Below are 18,916 nucleotides of genomic sequence, written 5' to 3'. Positions count from 1 at the left end.
AAAAAAAAAAAAAAAGAGTGAGACCCCAACTCATAAAAAAATGAAAAATCTAGCTGAGTGCTGCAGCAATCGCCTATAATACCAGTGGCTTCCAGAGGCTGAGGCAGCAGGATGCCCACAACCCAAGTCTGAGGTTGCAGTGAGCTATGATACCATTGCACTCTGCTCAGAGCATAGGGTGGGACTCTGTCTCAACAACAACAAAAAAAGCAAAGAAATAAAAAATAAGCACGGAAATTAAAAAAAAAATGTTAAGGGTAGTTATCTCTACCTTTAGTGTAGATGGTGGAATTACGGAGTTTTTTTTCTTTATTAGTTTTCTGCATTTTAAATTTTTCTGTAGTACTTGTATTTAGCAATACTTTATTATTAGGAAAATTAAGTATATTTGTTTTTAAAGAGAGTTCCAATATCAAAGCACAGAAAGATATATAGGGGTGAGGATTATTTATGTAACATATTATGCTAAAATGTTATTTGATTTACTTTTTCACTGAAAAATGTGTCCTGGAGAGCTGCCCACATTGCATTCTTTGGTGTATCTCATTCTTTTCGGGCATCACATGGTACTCCATAAAATGGCTATATCATAATTTATTTACCCATTCTGTTTAAAGAATATCTAAGGTGTTTCCAGTTTTTACTTTCTCTTTTTCTTTTTTTTTTAATAACAAGGTCTCATCATGTTACACAGGCCAGCTTTTGTGCAATGGAAGAGTCAAACTTCTGGACTCAAGCAGTCTTTCCACTTCAGCCTCCCAAGTAGCTAGGACTACAAGCATGTGCCACTATACCTAGCTACTGATCTTCTTTTTTTTGTCGTTACATACAGTGCTTCAGTGATTTTTTTTTTTTAACATATAGTTTAGAGAATACTGCATATATTTTGGGTACTAGATAGAGGAAGATATTTTTATCATATAAGTAAACTAGTTTGAGCTAAAGTTCGATTCTTCATAAAGGTATGCTTTTTGAAAGTTTTCCCTTTTGCCCCAGAAACAGCTTTGGGAGGTCTTTTTATCTATTATGGTCACCCCATAGAATATGTATGATTTCTCTATGACACATGAAAATCTGGGGCAGTCATATCTTCTTACAGTATCGTTTGGGCTTTTTGGGGTTGTTTTAAGCATTCACTGCTATAATCAATTCAGGTTTCACAAGAAATAACGATCATAAAGATTTACCCCAGAAAAAAACAAATTTTGTTTTGGGCAGCGCCTGTGGCTCAAAGGAGTAGGGTGTCGGCCCCATATGCCAAAGGCGGTGGGTTCAAACCCAGCCCCGGCCAAGAACTGCAAAAAAAAAAAACAAAAACAAATTTTGTTTTTGGGGTAGCTATTAATAACTAACTAGTCTCAGGCTTGGTAAAACTATACATACTGTACCTCTTGGAGATTAGCATCTTTACTGTTTCTTTAGGTTATTCATGTGGCCCCACAAGGTCCCAGGGCTGTGATATATAATCATTGCAGAAGTTGTTAACTTAGGTTAGGACCAACAACGGGCATCACGAAGCCAGAAGCAGATGCAGACCATTAGGTGGGGGGATTCTGTGTTGCCTTATCCACTTCAGATCCTGTTGTCGCCTCACTGGCTCAAGACATCTTTAAAGAGCTGTCCCAAATTGAAGCCTGTCAGGGTCCAATGCAGATGAGGCTGATTCCCACCCTGGTCAGCATAATGCAGGCCCCAGCAGACAAGATCCCTGCAGGACTCTGTGCAGTAAGTGGCTACAATGTGTGCGTGTATGTGTATGTGTGTGAGAGAGAGAAAGAGAGAGATTGATCTGCAAGTACAATCAGCAGATCCTATCTAACCAGCACTCAATAACATTTGGAGTGATTCTGCTGGGCTACTCTGCCCACAAGGACAGTAGGTGATGTGATTCTCTGACACTTGAAGAATATGGCTCTTCTTGTTCCAGAGGTGCCCTCAGTGAGTAGAACAGCATGCCACTGTTCCGTAATACCACTGACTATGTTACCAGCTATCCCTGGTTATCCAGTCCACTACCCTTTACACCTCACCCCTATGGCTAATCAAGTAATGAGACTGGGAGCACTGTTTGCTCTCTGCTGTCTATTCCTTTTCTTTCAGAAACTTGCCTTTTGTTAATGAACTTTATCTCTGGGTTGCTATGTTGTATCCGCTCAGAAAGAATCTTGATTGTTGGGCACCTCCTATCCTAGAAGCAATTCTGCCTCTTTTCTCTCTTTCAGACAGCCATTGATATCCTGACCACAGTAGTACGGAATACAAAGCCTCCCCTTTCTCAACTCCTCATCTGCCAAGCTTTTCCTGCTGTGGCACAGTGTACCCTTCACACAGATGACAATGCCACCATGCAGGTATCTGAAACATGGAAACTAGAAGAGTGCAACATGGACAATATAGTAGCCTGAGAAACCTGACATGGTTTTAAGCTTATGAAATATAACTCTCAACTCTGTATTTACCCAGAGGACTTGGGCAGGGTTCAGAATGCAAAAGCCAAGCATTCTATGTTTTGGAGTATGTTATAGTCTTCAGAAGTGTACTAAGCATCCTACCCATCTGTGTCTGGGTATTGCAACTGTGGAAGAGATTACAGATGTCTAGATTTGGAGCTGTAAGAAAGTCTTTCTGCATTTTGATAAAGTCAGCAAAGTGATAGGATTCTAGAGAAGGGAGAAATGCGTGACTATTTTTCCTCTCTATTTTTTGGATAAGTTGGTTACTTTTTCAGCTATTTACTACTGCAACTAATTATAAAGGTTATAGGATCATGCCAGTGGATATTCATCAGCTTAGAAATCTTTAGGTAAATGGTAGTTTGTGTAAGGTCTGTCTTTATTCCCATAAAGACCTATATATCTACAATTATTGCTACATTGTATTTTTTCAGTTCCAGATGTAGATTCTTATGGTTAATACTCAATTTTCTGGCAGTGCCCGTAGCTCAGTGTGTAGGGTGCTGGCCACATATACTGAGGCTGGAGAGTTTAAACCCAGCCCAGGCTAAGCAACAATGACAACTCAACAACAAAAAATTAGCCAGGCATTGTGGCAGGTGCCTGTAGTCCCAGCTACTTGGGAGGCTGAGGCAAGAGAATCTCTTAAGCCCAAGAGTTTGAGGTTGCTGTGAGCTGTGATGCCACAGCACTCTACCAAGGGCAACATAGTGAGACTATGTTTAAAAAAAAACAAAAACAACTCAGTTTTCTTGGCCACTGCCCCTTGTGAGCAGAATTAGGCATTTTTGAGATAGCTGATTATAGATAGCTGATCTACAGGGTGTCCCACAAATCACCTATGAAGTTGCCATACATAGGGAAAATAGGAAATTGTAGCTTAAATGTTTTTTTCTTTTGAGACAGAGACTCAAGCTGTCGCCCTGGGTAAAATGCCGTGGCATCACGGCTCACAATAACCTCCAACTCCTGGGCTCAAGCAAGTCTCCTGCCTCTGCCTCCCAAGCAGCTGGGACCAGAGGTGCCCGCCACAACTCCCGGCTATTTTTTTTTTTTTCTTTGGTTGCAGCCATCATTGTTGTTTGGCGGGCCCGGGCTGGATTCAAACCCGCCACCTTAGGTGTGTGTGACAGGTGCCTTAGCCACTTGAGCCACAGGCGCCGAGCCACTTAAATGTATTTTTATTCACAAAATATTCATTATTAAATTTTACAAAATATTTACAAAATATCCTCTACATGTTGGCTGCCTCTTTGTAAAATTTTGTAATGATTGCTTTGTAAATAAAGATACATTTAGCTATGATTTTCTATTTTTCCTATGTATGGCAACTTTATGGGTGACTTTTGGGATACCTTATATATCTGTAATAGTAAATTCTGGACTTAAGTAGTAGAACCTACTACAAGGCTTATGGTTACTACCCTCATGAGGCTTGGGGCCCTGAGAATAACATTTTTCTATGTAGACTTAAGAGTCTCCTGGCATCTATCCCCTGGTTGCTAATATTATTTGCCACTCCTCTCTCCCCAGAATGGTGGAGAGTGCTTGCGGGCCTATGTGTCAGTGACTCTGGAGCAGGTAGCCCAGTGGCATGACGAGCAGGGCCACAACGGGCTGTGGTATGTGATGCAAGTGGTGAGCCAGCTCCTGGACCCCCGCACCTCAGAATTCACTGCAGCCTTTGTGGGCCGCCTTGTGTCTACCCTCATCTCTAAAGCAGGACGGGAGTTGGGTGAGAATCTAGACCAGATTCTTCGTGCCATCCTCAGTAAGATGCAGCAGGCAGAGACACTCAGTGTCATGCAGGTAAGAGGACCATGCAGAGCTGGGCTTTCCTACTCCTGTCTAATTGAGACATGAATCAGTACATTGGTCCTGAATTGTTCTACCCTCTCTCATACTGTTTTTATAGAACAATTAAGTAAAATTGGATCTGTTCTTAACCCAAGAATCATGGACAAGGAAGTCTATTTTCTTATCCTGTAAACAGTACCCTCAGGATACAGGCTCTGTTTCTTGATTGACTGGGCCATTCCACTATCCTCTTCTATGCCTCTGAAATTGATTTCCCTGAAGCAGATGTCCTCCTTGTTATCTCCTAGTCTCTGATCATGGTGTTCGCTCATCTGGTGCACACTCAGCTGGAACCTCTCTTGGAGTTCTTATGTAGCCTCCCAGGACCTACTGGCAAACCTGCCCTGGAGTTTGTGATGGCTGAGTGGACGAGCCGGCAGCATCTCTTCTATGGACAGTATGAAGGCAAAGTTAGGTAGGCCCTATCTCTGGGCATTGTGCCCCTACTCGCATTTCTTCTCTCCTTGTCTTACTTTACTGATTTTTGTTTGCTATATCAAACTGCCCCTTGTGTTCTCTTTTTCCTATCTTTCTTTATTGCTAACCTACCCACCCTAGCTTTGTTCAAGAACAGATCTCATTTCACCATCTCATGAACTCTGAATTCCATTTTTAGCTAAACTCTTTTATCTCTTCTAATTAGTTGTATACAGAATTTCCACCATCAAAGAAAAGATCCTAGGATGTAATTGCTTATCTCCTTGGCAAGAACTCTAGATGGGTGTCCAACTGACCTTTGTTGGCTCTTCGTTGGCAGCTCTGTGGCACTGTGTAAACTGCTCCAACATGGCATCAATGCAGATGACAAACGACTACAGGATATCCGTGTGAAGGGAGAGGAGATCTACAGCATGGATGAGGGCATCCGAACCCGCTCTAAGTCAGCCAAAAGTGGGTGATGCTGCTGTCCTTCTAAACCTCTCCCCATAGGGAAGGGCTAAGGATACCTAGGTGGAGGGCAGGGATATACTGTGATTTTTATTTTAAAAACATGATTATTAGCAATGGGTTTGATAAAAAAGCAGCAGAAAACTGCAGGTCCTTCTTGAAAATTGGCAAAAAATAGTCTCAGGTACTAGGGATCCTAGCTTCCAGCTTCATTCTGAGGTTTTGACACAGATGTTGAGTTTGTCTTTTTATCAAGTTGCTTTTGGCCTATGTGTCTAATGATTTGCATGTAGTGAGTTCAGAGCTGCTGCTTTTAACTGTAGGTTTACTGTCACCTCTGCTATCTCTCAAATGGCATGTCCTGGGGACTAGAGTATTGTGCTTTGTATATAGTTGCTTGGTTTTAGAGCTTTATTACTGACAAGAACTTATGTCCTCCAATCTCTGACCTCTTTTATCTCTCCCAGTTTCTGGACTGCTAGAACACCGAGCAGAATAAAGTTACTGAACTTAATTTAAATCATTCATTGGTGGCTGGATGTAGTCAGGGGTGGTGGAAAGCTTGAGGGATTGTAAACTCTGATGAGTGGCATTAAAGGGGGAACGAGGACACTGCTGGAAGTGAGCCTAGTGACAGTCTGACTTGAAGGCTTTTCTTCTTCCCAGACCCTGAGCGCTGGACAAACATTCCTTTGCTGGTGAAGATCCTAAAGCTGATCATCAATGAGCTCTCCAACGTCATGGAGGCCAATGCTGCTCGCCAGGCTGCTCCTGCAGAGTGGAGTCAAGGTGCATCAGGCCCTTAGTCCCAGGCATCTTAACCTGGCAAATCAAGTTACAAATTGTCAAATTGTCGATTTGGTTTGTTGAGTCACTTACTTTAAAAAAAAAAAAAAAAGTTTATGAATTGCTACTCTGTGACTGCCACCATGCTAGGCACTGAGCATCTAAAGAAGCAGGTCTGCCTTATGAACTCTTACAGAATTTGGGGTAGGAATCAGCCAGAATGCAAGCTATATTAGTCCTTTTTCGGTTTGATTCTTCTTAAAAATCTTTCAACCTTTTATCTCCCCACCAGAACACCCTGGGTTCTTCCATTCAAACTTATTGGGAGGGCTTGGCCATCCCTGGTTCTCTCCCAACTGGACTACAGGCTACATTGCAGAAGTCTCAAGGCCCTCCTATTCTTTCCTGTTTGGAATTGGGGAGGGAAAATGCATGAATATGCTCTAGCTGCTTTTCATCTCCAAGTAGACGACTCCAATGATATGTGGGAAGATCAGGAGGAAGAAGAGGAGGAGGAAGAGGATGGTTTAGCTGGCCAACTTTTATCTGACATTCTTGCTACAAGTAAATATGGTAAGCAATTTGAGAAGAGGACAGCCATGGTAAATACCTTTTCTTTGCACACTGGTGCCAAAAAATGTGGTACCCAAGAAAGGGGAGAGGTGGGCCCTCGGGGACATTACTTGGGCTCTTGCCCCTTCTGCCTCAGTGGCGTGTACTCAGGGCCTGATCATGGGCCGCTGCCCTGATATACCCTATGTTGGCTGTGTCTAACAGAGGAGGATTACTACGAGGATGATGAGGAAGATGACCCTGATGCCCTGAAGGATCCTCTCTATCAGATTGATCTACAGGTGAGGGTGTCCATAGAAGATGTCTTATAAATGGCAATGTCCCAAGCCACAGAAACAGGAATATGGGTTCATATCCATTCATAGTTCATCATGGGAGCATTAGGGGAGAGAGTTCCTATCTTGAGTGGTTCCTATCTGAGTGGTCAAGGGCTTTGGGTGGGCTCAGACTTTACACTTTATATTCCAGTCTCATAATCCAGTTTCTTACAAATATGTTTTGAGGGTCCTTGGGGTAAAATATGAGGTGAAGCCTTGGGAAATTTTTGTTTTCCTGTGGAATTTCATCCCTAGGTTGTACCTAAACTAGATCCTATAATATAGTAGACCATCCCTTGAGGAACTGGCACTTGTCTAAAGGCAGCATTCTCTGTACTCCCTGGTGGTGGTTCCTACCCCACTGCAGATGGGTAACCTTGGGAGCCCTCAGTAATGCCACTCTTTTTCTTCCCTCCAGGCATATCTCACAGACTTCCTCTGCCAGTTTGCGCAACAGCCCTGCTACATAATGTTCTCAGGCCACCTTAATGACAACGAGAGGCGGGTTCTACAGACCATCGGTATCTAAAAAGGGGAGCCTTTCTACATTTGTTCCTTCTGGCCAAGCCTCAAACCGTTCTGCAGCCTTCACTCACCTTGAGACGTACTTTCTTCTCAACCTAGAGTGGCATCCTGACCCTTGGCCCTTGGCCTCTGCAGAGTGACACTGACGACAACTCATACCAAGCTCGCCAGTGCCATTACTTAAGAATCCTGGAACAAAGGACATTCCTCAAAGTTCCCCTGAAGACATCTCATCTCTACAACCTTGTTTTTCCCCACCTCTGTCCCTACCTCTGTTCCTAGAGTCTTCTGCTGGCCAGCCCAGAAACATTATTACCCAGAAGGATTATGTGTTGATGGATTATTTTGCTCTGCCTCAGGAGCACAGGACGTCACTACCATTTATATTCCAAAACAGACCTATCTACTTACATAGGATATCTGATATGCTCAGATAGGAATCCTCTTGAGAGATTGTTATGCTTTCTGACCTTGACCCGTGATGCTCTGGGTTCTCAGGAGGAACAAGCGGGAACAGTTGCATTCTAAACCTTTTCCAGTGACCTCTTTGCCTTGCTTCCCTTCTACAACACTAAGGTTCCTCTGTCAGAGGAAGTTATTTTCTTGTTTTTGCCTCATTGCATGACACACCCCCTACCCCCAAACTGTTCCTATATATACATGCACACACACAAAATAAGCCAGACAGATGGCACTTTGTTTTTCCTTTTTTAGAAAAAAAATGGGAAAAAAGGACTTTTTAAAAATCCACCTGACCCAACTATATTTAATATGCCTCTCCCACACATTACCACAGAGTCTGATATTCAGAGTATCCCCTCCCTCAGGAATCCTCTAAAGTGGTTAAGTTGTAGACCTCAAATTTGCAACGTGTATTTTTCTAGGACAGTAAAGTAATCTTTACAAATGAATTTAGTCACATGATATAAGGTGTCTTAGCACCTCTTTGCCTTCTATTCCCTTTAGAAGGAAAGTTAAAAATAGGGGGATAGGGGATTCAGTGGAGCCTATTTCAACATTCTAGTGTATGTTGCCAACCTAGCTCAAAATGATTCTTAGAAACCTGGCATTGTTCATTCACATATTTTTAAAGGAGGTCCCTTAATTGGGAAATTTAGTTTGTTGTGGGTTCAAAAGAGTAAGGATAAAAATCAAGGGAAAGAAAGAGAAGCTCAGTGTTCCCTTTTTTGGATAGTACAAACTTCTGGTGCCTCATTCTTAATAGCCAACAAATATTTCTTTCTTTTTTTTTTTTTAAGATGGGGGTCTCACTTTGCAGCCATGGCATCATTATAGCTCACAGCAACCTCAAACTCTTGGGCTCAAATGATCCTCTTGCCTCAGTCTCCCGAACAGCTGGGAATATAGGCATTCACCACAATGCCCAGCTAGTTTTAGAGAAGAGGTCTTGCTCTTGCTAAGGCTGGTCTCAAACTTCTGAACTCAAGGAATCCACCCGTCTCGGCCTCCCAGAGTGGTAGGATTACAGACGTGAGCCCCCAGCCAGCTCACAAATATTTATTTAGATTGATGTTCTCACAGAGAGGAAATAGAAAGAATATAAAGTAAACTGACTGGAGAGGGACCCCTGTGAGGCATTTACTCCATTGGACTGTTAAGGAAACCTGTAGTATACTGTAGCTAGTAATGAATTCTTGCCACTAGGTGTCCCTAGTGTTCAACTGCCATGACTGATTTAGGGGTAGTTGAGTTAAAGCTACTATGAAAAGCCAGTGGGTATGTTCACAGTTGTCCTGTGCTGGCCAGGTTCTGAGGCTAATACTGCTTCTGCCTGAGCTGTTTCTCCCCCTTGAATTAGGGTAGTCACTGATAGTGAAGATGATAAATGATTCCACCAGGTGGTACTCAGAAAACTACCACCTGACCCTTAAAAACTTCATAGTGATGTAAGGCCTTATCGGTTGGTTTTGGTGATCCTGATGAAGGTAGCAGACCATTTCACGAGGCTTATTTGGCACAAGAGAATTGTCTCATGCCAGCAACCTTGAACTGAGTTTAGAACAGCTTAGGACTCCTGCACATAGACTAAGAATGTTGGGGCCCGTTCTTAGCCTGCTAATTAGAAAAATAATCTCTATCTAGTGCCAAAAGTAGTCCTGAGTCTCTTGGCAGGGGTCTTCCTGCCCTCATGTTGACTTTAGGGAGAGTTGAGCCGCCTTCCTCAGGAGAACTTGAGTTCTGAGGAAAGGGCCCTAATATCACTTGAAAGTCACCCCTGGCCAACAGATACACATCTGTGGTTAAGAGAGAGGGTCTTTGCCCTCTTGGTGTGCAGGTGCTTCCTTGTGTTTCCAACATTCATAACAGGTACAGAGTAGATACTATTACCATCCTGTTGATGACAAATCAGAAGAGACTATGGTGTCAGTAGAAAGGAAAAAAATATCTGTTGGAGGCCAGTGGTATTGACAAAGTTGAACTCTAGCCCTTACTTTGTCAACTGTCTTTGGCCAGGGAGAAGTGGCTTAAGTCTGAAAAGGGTGGGGCTGTTTAGGGGGAATTAAAGTTCAAGGTAAAATAAGTGAGGTAATAGGAAGACACTTGGTTGCTCTAGGATACTTCAGCCTCCTGACTGGTAAATGAATACCCAGCGACCTGGACACCAAGGGGTTTCCTCAGGATTTGTACAGGTCTTTAGTGGAGGTAACTGAAGGGAAAATAGAAGAAACACTAGAAGACTGAAAAGAAGTTACAAGTCGAGGAAAGGAAGCTGATATCACAAGTCAGAATTGTAAGTGAATTCATTGGGAAGGAAGAAGCTACAACAAATGACTCAAAAGCAGATAAATAAGAGTGATGGGAAAAGTAATCATGGATCCAAAGATGTTCATTATGAGCATAAGAACAAGTGATGCCGAACTGGCATTATAGTCTTTAATTTTCTTTTTTGTTTTTTGAGACCATCTCCTGCTGTTGCCCTGGGTAGAGTGCCGTGGCATCACAGCTCACAGCAACCTCAAACTCTTGGGCTTAAACGATTCTCTTGCCTCAGACTCCCAAGTAGCTGGCACTATAGGTGCCCGCCACAACGCCCGGCTATTTTTTTTGTTGTTGTAGTTGTTGTTTGGCAGGCCTGGGTTGGGTTCAAACCCACTAGCTCCAGTGCATGTGGCTGGTGCCCTAACCACTGAGCCATAGGCACCAAGCCTTCTTCAACTAGTTAAAATCTGGACATAGTATAAATTAAAGCTTTGGGAAGACAGAAAAGTTAGTAACTGCTCACCAACTACTTAACCTATAGATTAACTCATTGTGGTATGGCTTTTGATGATACGGCTCCAGGTTCTGTCTTCGGCCCCTCTAATATTAGTGATAGGTGAGGTTTTTGTTTGGGGGGGGGGTGCTTTGGTGGGGCTGGGTTTGAACTCTCCACCTCCAGCATTTGGGGCCAGTGCCCTACTCCTTTGAGCAATAGGTGCTGCCCTCTTTTTCTTTTTTTGAGACAGAGTCTCTCTTTGTTGCCCTTGGTAGAGTGCTGTGGCATCATAGTTCACAGCAACCTCAAACACCTGGGCTAAAGTGATAGTCTTGCCTCAGCCTCCCAAGTAGCTGGGACTACAGACACCTACCACAGTGCCAGGCTATTTTTTAGAGATGGGGTATCATTCTTGCTCCAGGCTGGTCTCAAAATCCTGAGCTCAGGCAATCCACCCACTGTGGTCTCCCAGAGTGCTAGGGTTACAGGTGTGAATGGATGAGGTTTTTGTTTTACCCATTCCACAAAAAAAAAGCCATTTATACAAAAAAATAGTACTAGTTTTAAATATGTGCATGGGAATATTGGTTAAAAAATTTTTTCAGCATAGTTTTACTTTGTTTCTCAGGCTGGAAGGCCATGGTGTCAGTGAGCTCACTGTAACCTCAAATTCCTGGGCTCAAGTGATCCTCCTGCCTCAGCCTCACAAGTAGCTGAGACTACAGGTGCACACACCATGCCAAACTTTTTCTGTTTCTAGTAGAGATGGGGTCTCACTCTTGCTCAGGCTGGTTTCAAACTCCTGAGACCGGTGGGCCTCCTGCCTTTGACTCCTCAAGTGCTAGGATTGCAGGTGTGAGACACTGTACCCAGCCTGGTCAAATTTTTAGATAACAGAAAAGCCTTGGAAAGAATGACAACTAAGGATCCAAATAAGTATATTTACAAGCTACAAAAATGAACAGAATTATAATGTTTCAGTGAATACAGATTGACAATAGTCTCCATGGAAACAGTTGCAGACTACAGAGTACTGTTTTCTCACTAGCTGTTATGTGCCAATAGTAGAGTTTATTATGCCAGGAACTGTTAATGTGTCCCCAAAACTCCAATGTGGTCCTAGGCTGGGATAGTAGAAACATGTTTTCTGGAAGATCTTTCAGTCTTCCTGTGCCCGTCGGTGATCTGAGATGTGTTCCCTCATGGTGCTCACCAAAAGGCTCCCTGACAGATGAGCCCTCTGTAATAGGAAAAGCAGTATACAGAGGACCTGAATTTTATCAAGGGAAAGAAGCTTAAGGAGCTAAGAATGCTCCATTTAGAGAAGACTAAAACACTGCTTTGGAAAGGATTATCCAATGAATGATGTACTACACTTTCTCACCCCAGCCAGGCAGGCCTATAACCAATAAGTAGATAATAAACAAATGGCTAATTTCTAGCTATTCTTTCAGGTTCACTAGACATTAAACCTCAATTAGGCATGCAAGGCCAGTGTTAAATGATGAAGAGGCTTGGCCCTTTCTCTCAAGGAGCTAGTCTGGTAGGGAATCAGAAACATACAGTCCTCAGATGGTTTGACTTATAATTTTTTTTCAACTTTATTATAAAAAAATTATATGCATTTTAGTAAAAACCATACTTCAAGTATCTATACAATCATTCTGTTTTTCATTTTCAGTACTGAGTTCAATAAATTACATGAAATACTTAACACTTTACTTTGAGAAAAGAAAAAGCTTTGTGTTAGATAATTTTGCCCAAGTGTGGTGGGCTAATGTGTGCATTTTGAGTAAATTTAAGGTAGACTGGGCTATGATATTCAGTAGATTAAGTGTATTAAATGGATTTTTAACTTAAAATATTTTCAACTTGTGAAGTATATATCAGTCCACAGCCCCAACATAAGTCAGGGGGCATCTGTAGTATAATAAACATGGAGAGTACTATGAAGGAAATTAAATGCTGTGAACCATCCCTGCTGCCCCAAAGTAGGACTGGCTAAAGATAATGAAGGGGAAGAAGTCAGGTAAAGTTTCATGGAAAAGATGACCTTTGACCTGAGCACTTGCAATGGGCTGACAATGCCTGCTAATGCTTCATAAGTACTTCAGTGCCAAAGACTATACTAAATACTTCTATTTGAGTCATCTCACTTACACCTCCTGCTTACCTTAAAAAATAGGTCATTTTGTTTACCCCATTATACAGATTGATGAAACTGAGGCAGAAAGATGTTAAATGTTAACCTGCTAAAGGTCACATTACAAGTATGTTATTACAATCCAAGCAGCTTGTATTTATTACTGATTCTCTGTCTTGCCTCTCCTATACATTTGCCAGGCAGATAAAGGTGGGGTAGGACATTTCAGAAAATGCCACACTGAAACAGAATTGGGTTTCTTTAGAGCTTTTAAGCACATTAAAAGTATTACAGTTTATGATTCATTGGGGTCTCAGCCAGACAAAGCTGGAAGGACAAGTGAGGGCATTTTTCCTCTAGAAAATGGAAGACCGCCAAGAGTTTTAAGCAGAGAAGTGACATGATCAGGTTTGCATCTCAGAAAGTGTTCTGGTATCATCTAAACATTACTAGGAGGGTGACTTGGAACCTGGGATGAAGGAGTTAGGAGAAAGGAATATGGTCTGGCACCAGCCACAATAGTCCAGGTAGGAGAACCCAGAGCCTGGACTATACCTTTACCATGGTAACCAGAGGGCATGGCATGGAAGAGATGGGATTAGTGAAATGTTGACAAAGTAGAGTCAATAGAACTTAAAGACTAATGAGGAAGGGTTGTCTTGCAATGTTGAAAAGAGTTCCCTATCAATGGAAGTGCCCAACCAGAGACTGAACCTTCTGTAGGAGTCATCTCTATTATGGAAAAATCCCCATTCTCGCAGGGATTTAGACTACCCCTTAAGCATACTTTACCAGGATTCCAGTAGCAAAGCAGCTGGAAGTAATCATTAATAAAACTCCAAAATTTATTGATTAGTTACCTTTTTCTGACAGATAGTACCGGCCAATATTAGCCATCTCGTGAGGACCCTCACATTACAGTTTTTTTACTTTTTTGGGTAGGTGAGAAAACAGTGACATTACTACTGCTTTCCTAAAATTGCAAATAACGCTAGGTTTTTTCTGTGCGTGTGTGGAATACATGATTTTATAGCAAATGTGCTGAGGGGAGAAACACAATGAGGAACTACTGGCCTGACCAGGAGGCCTGGAAGTCCCTTCAAACCTTAAGTTGTTGGGGTTGGCATGACTACATAGCTGGAAGGTGAGCAAGCTGGGGCAAGTGACATTCCCTCCATGCCTTGGTTTCCCTGTCTACTAAATCAGAAACTAATATCTACCTACCTCACAAGATTGTAGTTAGAATTAAAGATGACTTAATTGATGCACCTCAAATGGCAAACAGTGTCTCATCCTATACCCCCGCCTATTGCTGGGAGCTATGTTTGGCTGAGTCTCCCTGACTCACTAGATTACACTGTGACTCAATTCACTTTCACAGATGCTGCTGCTAAATTAGGGTCTCTTGGTGAGCATTTGGGAGGACAGCTCTGAGGAAGGGACTACAGCACTGTAGCGCTGCCTGGAGAACAGGATAGAAACAGGTGGTGGCCCCAGCTCTTGCCTTCTACCTCCTAAGCAGTTTTTCTGTGGTTATCTGCATGATATTACAAATGTTTGGTGTTTCGCTTTGCTTTCACTAGTGTGAGGTCATAACCAAAGACTCTGTATTTCCTTGCCTTCGTTGCTTTTGCAGGGTGGAAATCAAGACTGCTTGGGAATAGCTATGCTTCCAGACCCTATGGTGAAAGCTCTAGTGTCTAGTGGACTGAGATTAGGCCCAAGGTCCTGGAGGAAAAAGGAAAGAAAGAAAGGGGATCAGTTTCCTGAAAGATAAGTAGGATACAAAGAAATCCATGGGACCTATGAGTGGTAAGGACTCTGTCCTGATCCTGACAGAGCACCTGAACATGAGAGCTTGCTGGAGAAAAGGCTGCATGGAATCCCCAGGCCCTGGCCACCAAACCTCCCTGAAAGGTCCCTGTGCCTGGGGTGCACACATCAACACTGCTGAATTGTCAGGTTATACACATGTATTAGCAAAAGGTGTGTGACCCAAAGACTACAGGACCCACCCCAGTGTTTTGCCCTGGGTGAGACCCCAGGACCTTTTTGTGATCCTTGGAAGAAGGAGCAAATCAGAAAAACAAGTCAGGTGGGGCAGTGCCTGTGGCTTAAAGGAGTACGGCGCCAGCCCCATATGCCGGAGGTGGTGTGTTCAAACCCAGCCCTGGCCAAACAAACAAACAAACAACAACAACAACAACAACAAAAGTCAGGTAATAGGATAGAGACTCATGGGCAGCACCTGTGGCTCAAAAGAGTAGGGCGCCAGCCCCATATACCAACTTGAAATGCCAAGTTCAAACCCAACCCCGGCCAAAAAACAACAACAAAAAAAACAAAACAACACAATTCATTAAGGATAGAGACTCATTCTCATCTATTTTAATTAAAAGAAAATAAACATATTTCATCCATACCTGATTTTGTGATTACAAATTCATACCTGATCTCATATCTGTACCAGCTCCCTGGCCTCAAAGCTTACTAGCAAGAGCCCAAAACCAGTGCCAGTACTGTGTTGTGTGACCTTGAGTAAGCTCTATCCATCAAATAGCGAGAGAGAATGGACACAAGCACCTCTGCTAGCTCCAACTTGGGAATTCTAGTCGGTTGAACTAAATCATAGTCCATTTCTAAAATTGAAACCAAGACGAGGGGATTAGGTGGTTTCTTCAACTTTGCAGAGCCATTAAGTGGCAGAGCAGGACTCATATCTAGTTTGTGAGTTTAGGGAGTAGTGGGCATTGGAGCCAAACTGCCTGGTTTTGAACACTGGCTCTGCCACTTGCCCACTGGATGACTTTAGGCAAGCTACTTAAATTATCTATGTCTCTACTTTCTAATCCACAAAACAGATAAAATATTAGTATCTGTCTCCTGAAGTGACTGTGAGGACTAAAGTCAATATAATACAAAGCACTTCATAGTGTTGCCTCGTGGTAAGTATTAATGTTAGCTATTATTAGTGCAGTCCCAAGTCTATACCAATTCTCACCATTTTTTTTTTTTCAGTTTTTGGCCAGGGCTGGGTTTGAACCTGCCACTTCCGACCTATGGGGCTGGTGCCCTACTCCTTGAGCCACAGAGCCGCCCCAATTCTCACCATTTAAACCTACCCTTGCAGGGCTGGTCTTGCCAAGAAATACAAATTCCAAATAAGCATCTGTGCAGATGGTTATGGTTAAGAGCTAGGCTGAAATCAGAGACCCTAGGCTCAAAAGGGTAAGCTGGAAGGCTAAAGTCCATGGCCCCAAACCCTTCATAAGAGAAAGTAGGGACAGACAGGGGAGAGCTATAAATAGAGCCTTCCTCCTCTCTTACCCTCAGATCCCAAAATAACACTTGTCTGCTCCCATCCTGCCCAGCTGGCAGAGTGCAGGCTGAGTAAGGTGCCATTTAAAGATAACCTGGCCCTACCATTTGCCCCCCTGACTGGGCTGGACTCTTGAGGCCAGGCTCTGGCTACTTCGGACTGCTGCTGCTCCCACAGCCACCCAGGGGATGCCTGAGCAGGGAGTTCTCATAGATGCACCAAGCCCGCCTGATTATTCTCCCATTCTCTCCTGAGCTCCCCATACTAGCAGAAGCCTGGTGTTCTGGCAGAAGCATTGGTAGAAATCCCTCTGGAGAAGAATGCTCCATCTTACCCGTGTCTGGGCAGCAGTGAGGCCAATACCCAATGTCCTTCACCCATCTTCCACCCACCAAGAAGACCAACACAGAAGACATGGTCTTTCATTTATAAAAAGAAAGATTAAAGCTATATACTAGGAAAATCTTCTGATTTAGGAGAGATATTTGTTTATTCTGAGGCAATGGTGGCCAGACCCGCCCAGTTAAGCTATAAGACCTTAGCCAAGTTCCTGCTGTGCTGCAGGTCCTTGCTTTCCACTGTTGCTTAACTGCAAGGAGAATCGGTGTTTTCAAAACTCCCCAAAGGGTATAACAGATTAAATCAGACAGAAGAAAGAACTCAGGGTCCTAGGGAAGGAAGGAATATGTAATTACCTGTCTGCACAGTTTGGGTTGCCAAAGACTGGGCAGGGAAAAAAAAAAAAGAAGGCTCTCCAAAGAGTTTTCTCCCGAAACTCTCATCCTTTCCTCTGGCCAGAGAGAGACAGGAGTTAAGAAAGGAAGGGAGTTTCCCTTATTTTGGAATGGCTCAGCTCAAACCACCAGCCAGACAAAGTGGGACAAGAACCTCCATGGTCAGATAGTAGGGTAGAGCAGGAGCCTTACGGGGCCCACAGCCTGAGAAGGTAAGAAGGGCCTCAGGAATGCCCACACCTGTGTCAGTCTGCTCTGATAAGAAGCTTAATCACCTCCCAACCCACAACTGAAAGCTTTCCTAGAGCTGGGGAGGCTGAGGCAGGAGTATCCCTTGAGCTCAGGAGTTCAAGATCAGCCTGAGCAAGAGTGAGACCCTATCTCTACTAAAAATAGAAAAATTAGCTCAGCACTCTGCTGGGTGCCTATAGTCCAAGTTACTTGGGAGCTGAAGCAGGTGATACACTTGAACCCAGAAGCTGGAGGTTGCTGTGAGCTAGGCTATTGCCTGGGCAACAAAGTGCGACTCTGTCTCAAAAACAAAGAAAAGTGGCTGGATGCCTGTAGCTCAGCAGCTAGGGCACCAGCCACATACACCAGAGCTGGTGGGTTCGAATCCAGCCTGGGCCTGTCAAAAGGCAATGTCAACTACAACAAAAAAACAGCAGGGCATTGTGGTGGGCACCTGTATCCCAGCTACTTGGGAGGCTGAGGTAAGAGAATTGCTTAAGCCCAAGAGTTTGAGGTTGCTGTGAGCTGTGACATGACAGCACTCTACTGAGGGTGATAGCTTGAGATTCTGTCTCAAAAAAAAACAAAAAAGAAAATCACTGAAGATGTTGGTTAGAGCTAGGTCTTATTGTGAACTGGAAGTATCAATCACAAGTTATAAGCTTTGAAAAGGGGTGGCGCCTGTAGCTCAAGCAGCTAAGGCGCCAGCCACATACACCAGAGCTGGCAGGTTCAAATCCAGCCTGGGCCCGCCAAACAACAATGACGGCTGCAACCAAAAAATAGCCGGGTGTTGTGGTGGGCACCTGTAGTCCCAGCTACTTGGGAGGCTGAGGCAAGAGAATTGCTTAAACCTGGGAGTTTGAGGTTGCTATGAGCTGTGATGCCATAGCACTCTATCCAGGGTGATAACTTGAGGCTCTGTCTCACAAAAAGAAAGAAAAGAAAAGAAAAGCTTTGAAAAGGACTAATTGGAGGAAAAAGGGAAAAAAGCAAGAAAGTAACTAAAGAAGGCTGAGTTTCAGGAGTTATGGGGTTTTTTTTGTTTGTTTTGTTTTTTTGCAGTTTTTGGCTGGGGCTGGGCTGCCACCTTCGGCATATGGGGCCAGTGCCCTACTCCTTTGAGCCACAAGTGCCACCCAAAGGGTTTTTTTTTTTTTTAAATAGTAAAGATTTGGAATTTCATTTTCCTAGAGACAAGAAGCTGGTGAGAAGAGAGAAACTAAAGACAGTGAAAAGAAGGAATAATGGAGAGACAGATCAGATGGGGCAAGAGTACATTCGAGAGTCTGCCTTGGGCAGGTGAGACAGCCTTTCACCTGAGGGTCAACCAACAATGACTGGGCATCTATGTCTAGAACTGGTGACAACAGTGAACACACCACATGGTCCCTGCAGTCATGAAGCTTGTAGTGTAGTAAAGAGGACACGGATGGCAATGGCACACTTGTGTAGGTGGTAGTGGATTGAATCGTGTCTCTCCTTGTCCCTCTGCTGCTACATTTATGATGATGTCCTGTGGTGACATAGTCTTGCCAGCCCCTCAGATGAAAACTTTATCTTCTTATTATAGCTCTCATGGGTGTGCCAGCACCTATGGGGGCCCAGGAAGTGGGGGTTCCTCTTTTGGCTGCCTTTCCCTAACCCATTTAGATTCTACTGGGCCTTCCACAACCAACCCTGGTTCCCTCACCCCAGAATACCAAAAACACCTCACTGTCTGCACCATCTGCTATTAGCGATGGGTTTCAAGCCTGCTTTGGAAGAGTTGGGTCCCACTGTTGCCTCTACCACTTACTGGCTGTATTACCTCAAGCAAGTCTTTTAACTTCTGTGAGTCTTAGTTTCTTTCTTTCTTTTTTTTTTTTTTTTT

At 43.5% G+C, this 18,916-nt stretch overlaps 1 protein-coding gene across 1 annotated transcript in view; it reads left to right on the top strand.

Moving 5' to 3' along the window:
* IPO9 (importin 9) overlaps positions 1 to 8,310 on the top strand; it is a 51,480-nt gene extending 43,170 nt beyond the window's left edge. The window contains exons 16-24 of the mRNA XM_003792277.3: positions 1,577 to 1,725; positions 2,223 to 2,351; positions 3,987 to 4,262; positions 4,559 to 4,725; positions 5,068 to 5,201; positions 5,865 to 5,987; positions 6,453 to 6,557; positions 6,762 to 6,838; positions 7,293 to 8,310. Of these exons, the coding sequence (XP_003792325.1) occupies positions 1,577 to 1,725; positions 2,223 to 2,351; positions 3,987 to 4,262; positions 4,559 to 4,725; positions 5,068 to 5,201; positions 5,865 to 5,987; positions 6,453 to 6,557; positions 6,762 to 6,838; positions 7,293 to 7,403 (1,271 nt within the window). The 3' untranslated portion in view covers positions 7,404 to 8,310. The remainder of the gene's footprint in view (positions 1 to 1,576; positions 1,726 to 2,222; positions 2,352 to 3,986; positions 4,263 to 4,558; positions 4,726 to 5,067; positions 5,202 to 5,864; positions 5,988 to 6,452; positions 6,558 to 6,761; positions 6,839 to 7,292) is intronic.
* Positions 8,311 to 18,916: the final 10,606 nt, after the last annotated feature.

The sequence above is a fragment of the Otolemur garnettii genome, unplaced genomic scaffold, assembly GCF_000181295.1.
Source record: "Otolemur garnettii isolate 467f Iridium unplaced genomic scaffold, OtoGar3 scaffold00055, whole genome shotgun sequence".
Taxonomy (NCBI): Eukaryota; Metazoa; Chordata; class Mammalia; order Primates; family Galagidae; genus Otolemur; species Otolemur garnettii.
The sequence above is the reverse complement of the archived record's forward strand: the minus strand, read 5'-3'. Positions and strand labels throughout refer to the sequence as shown.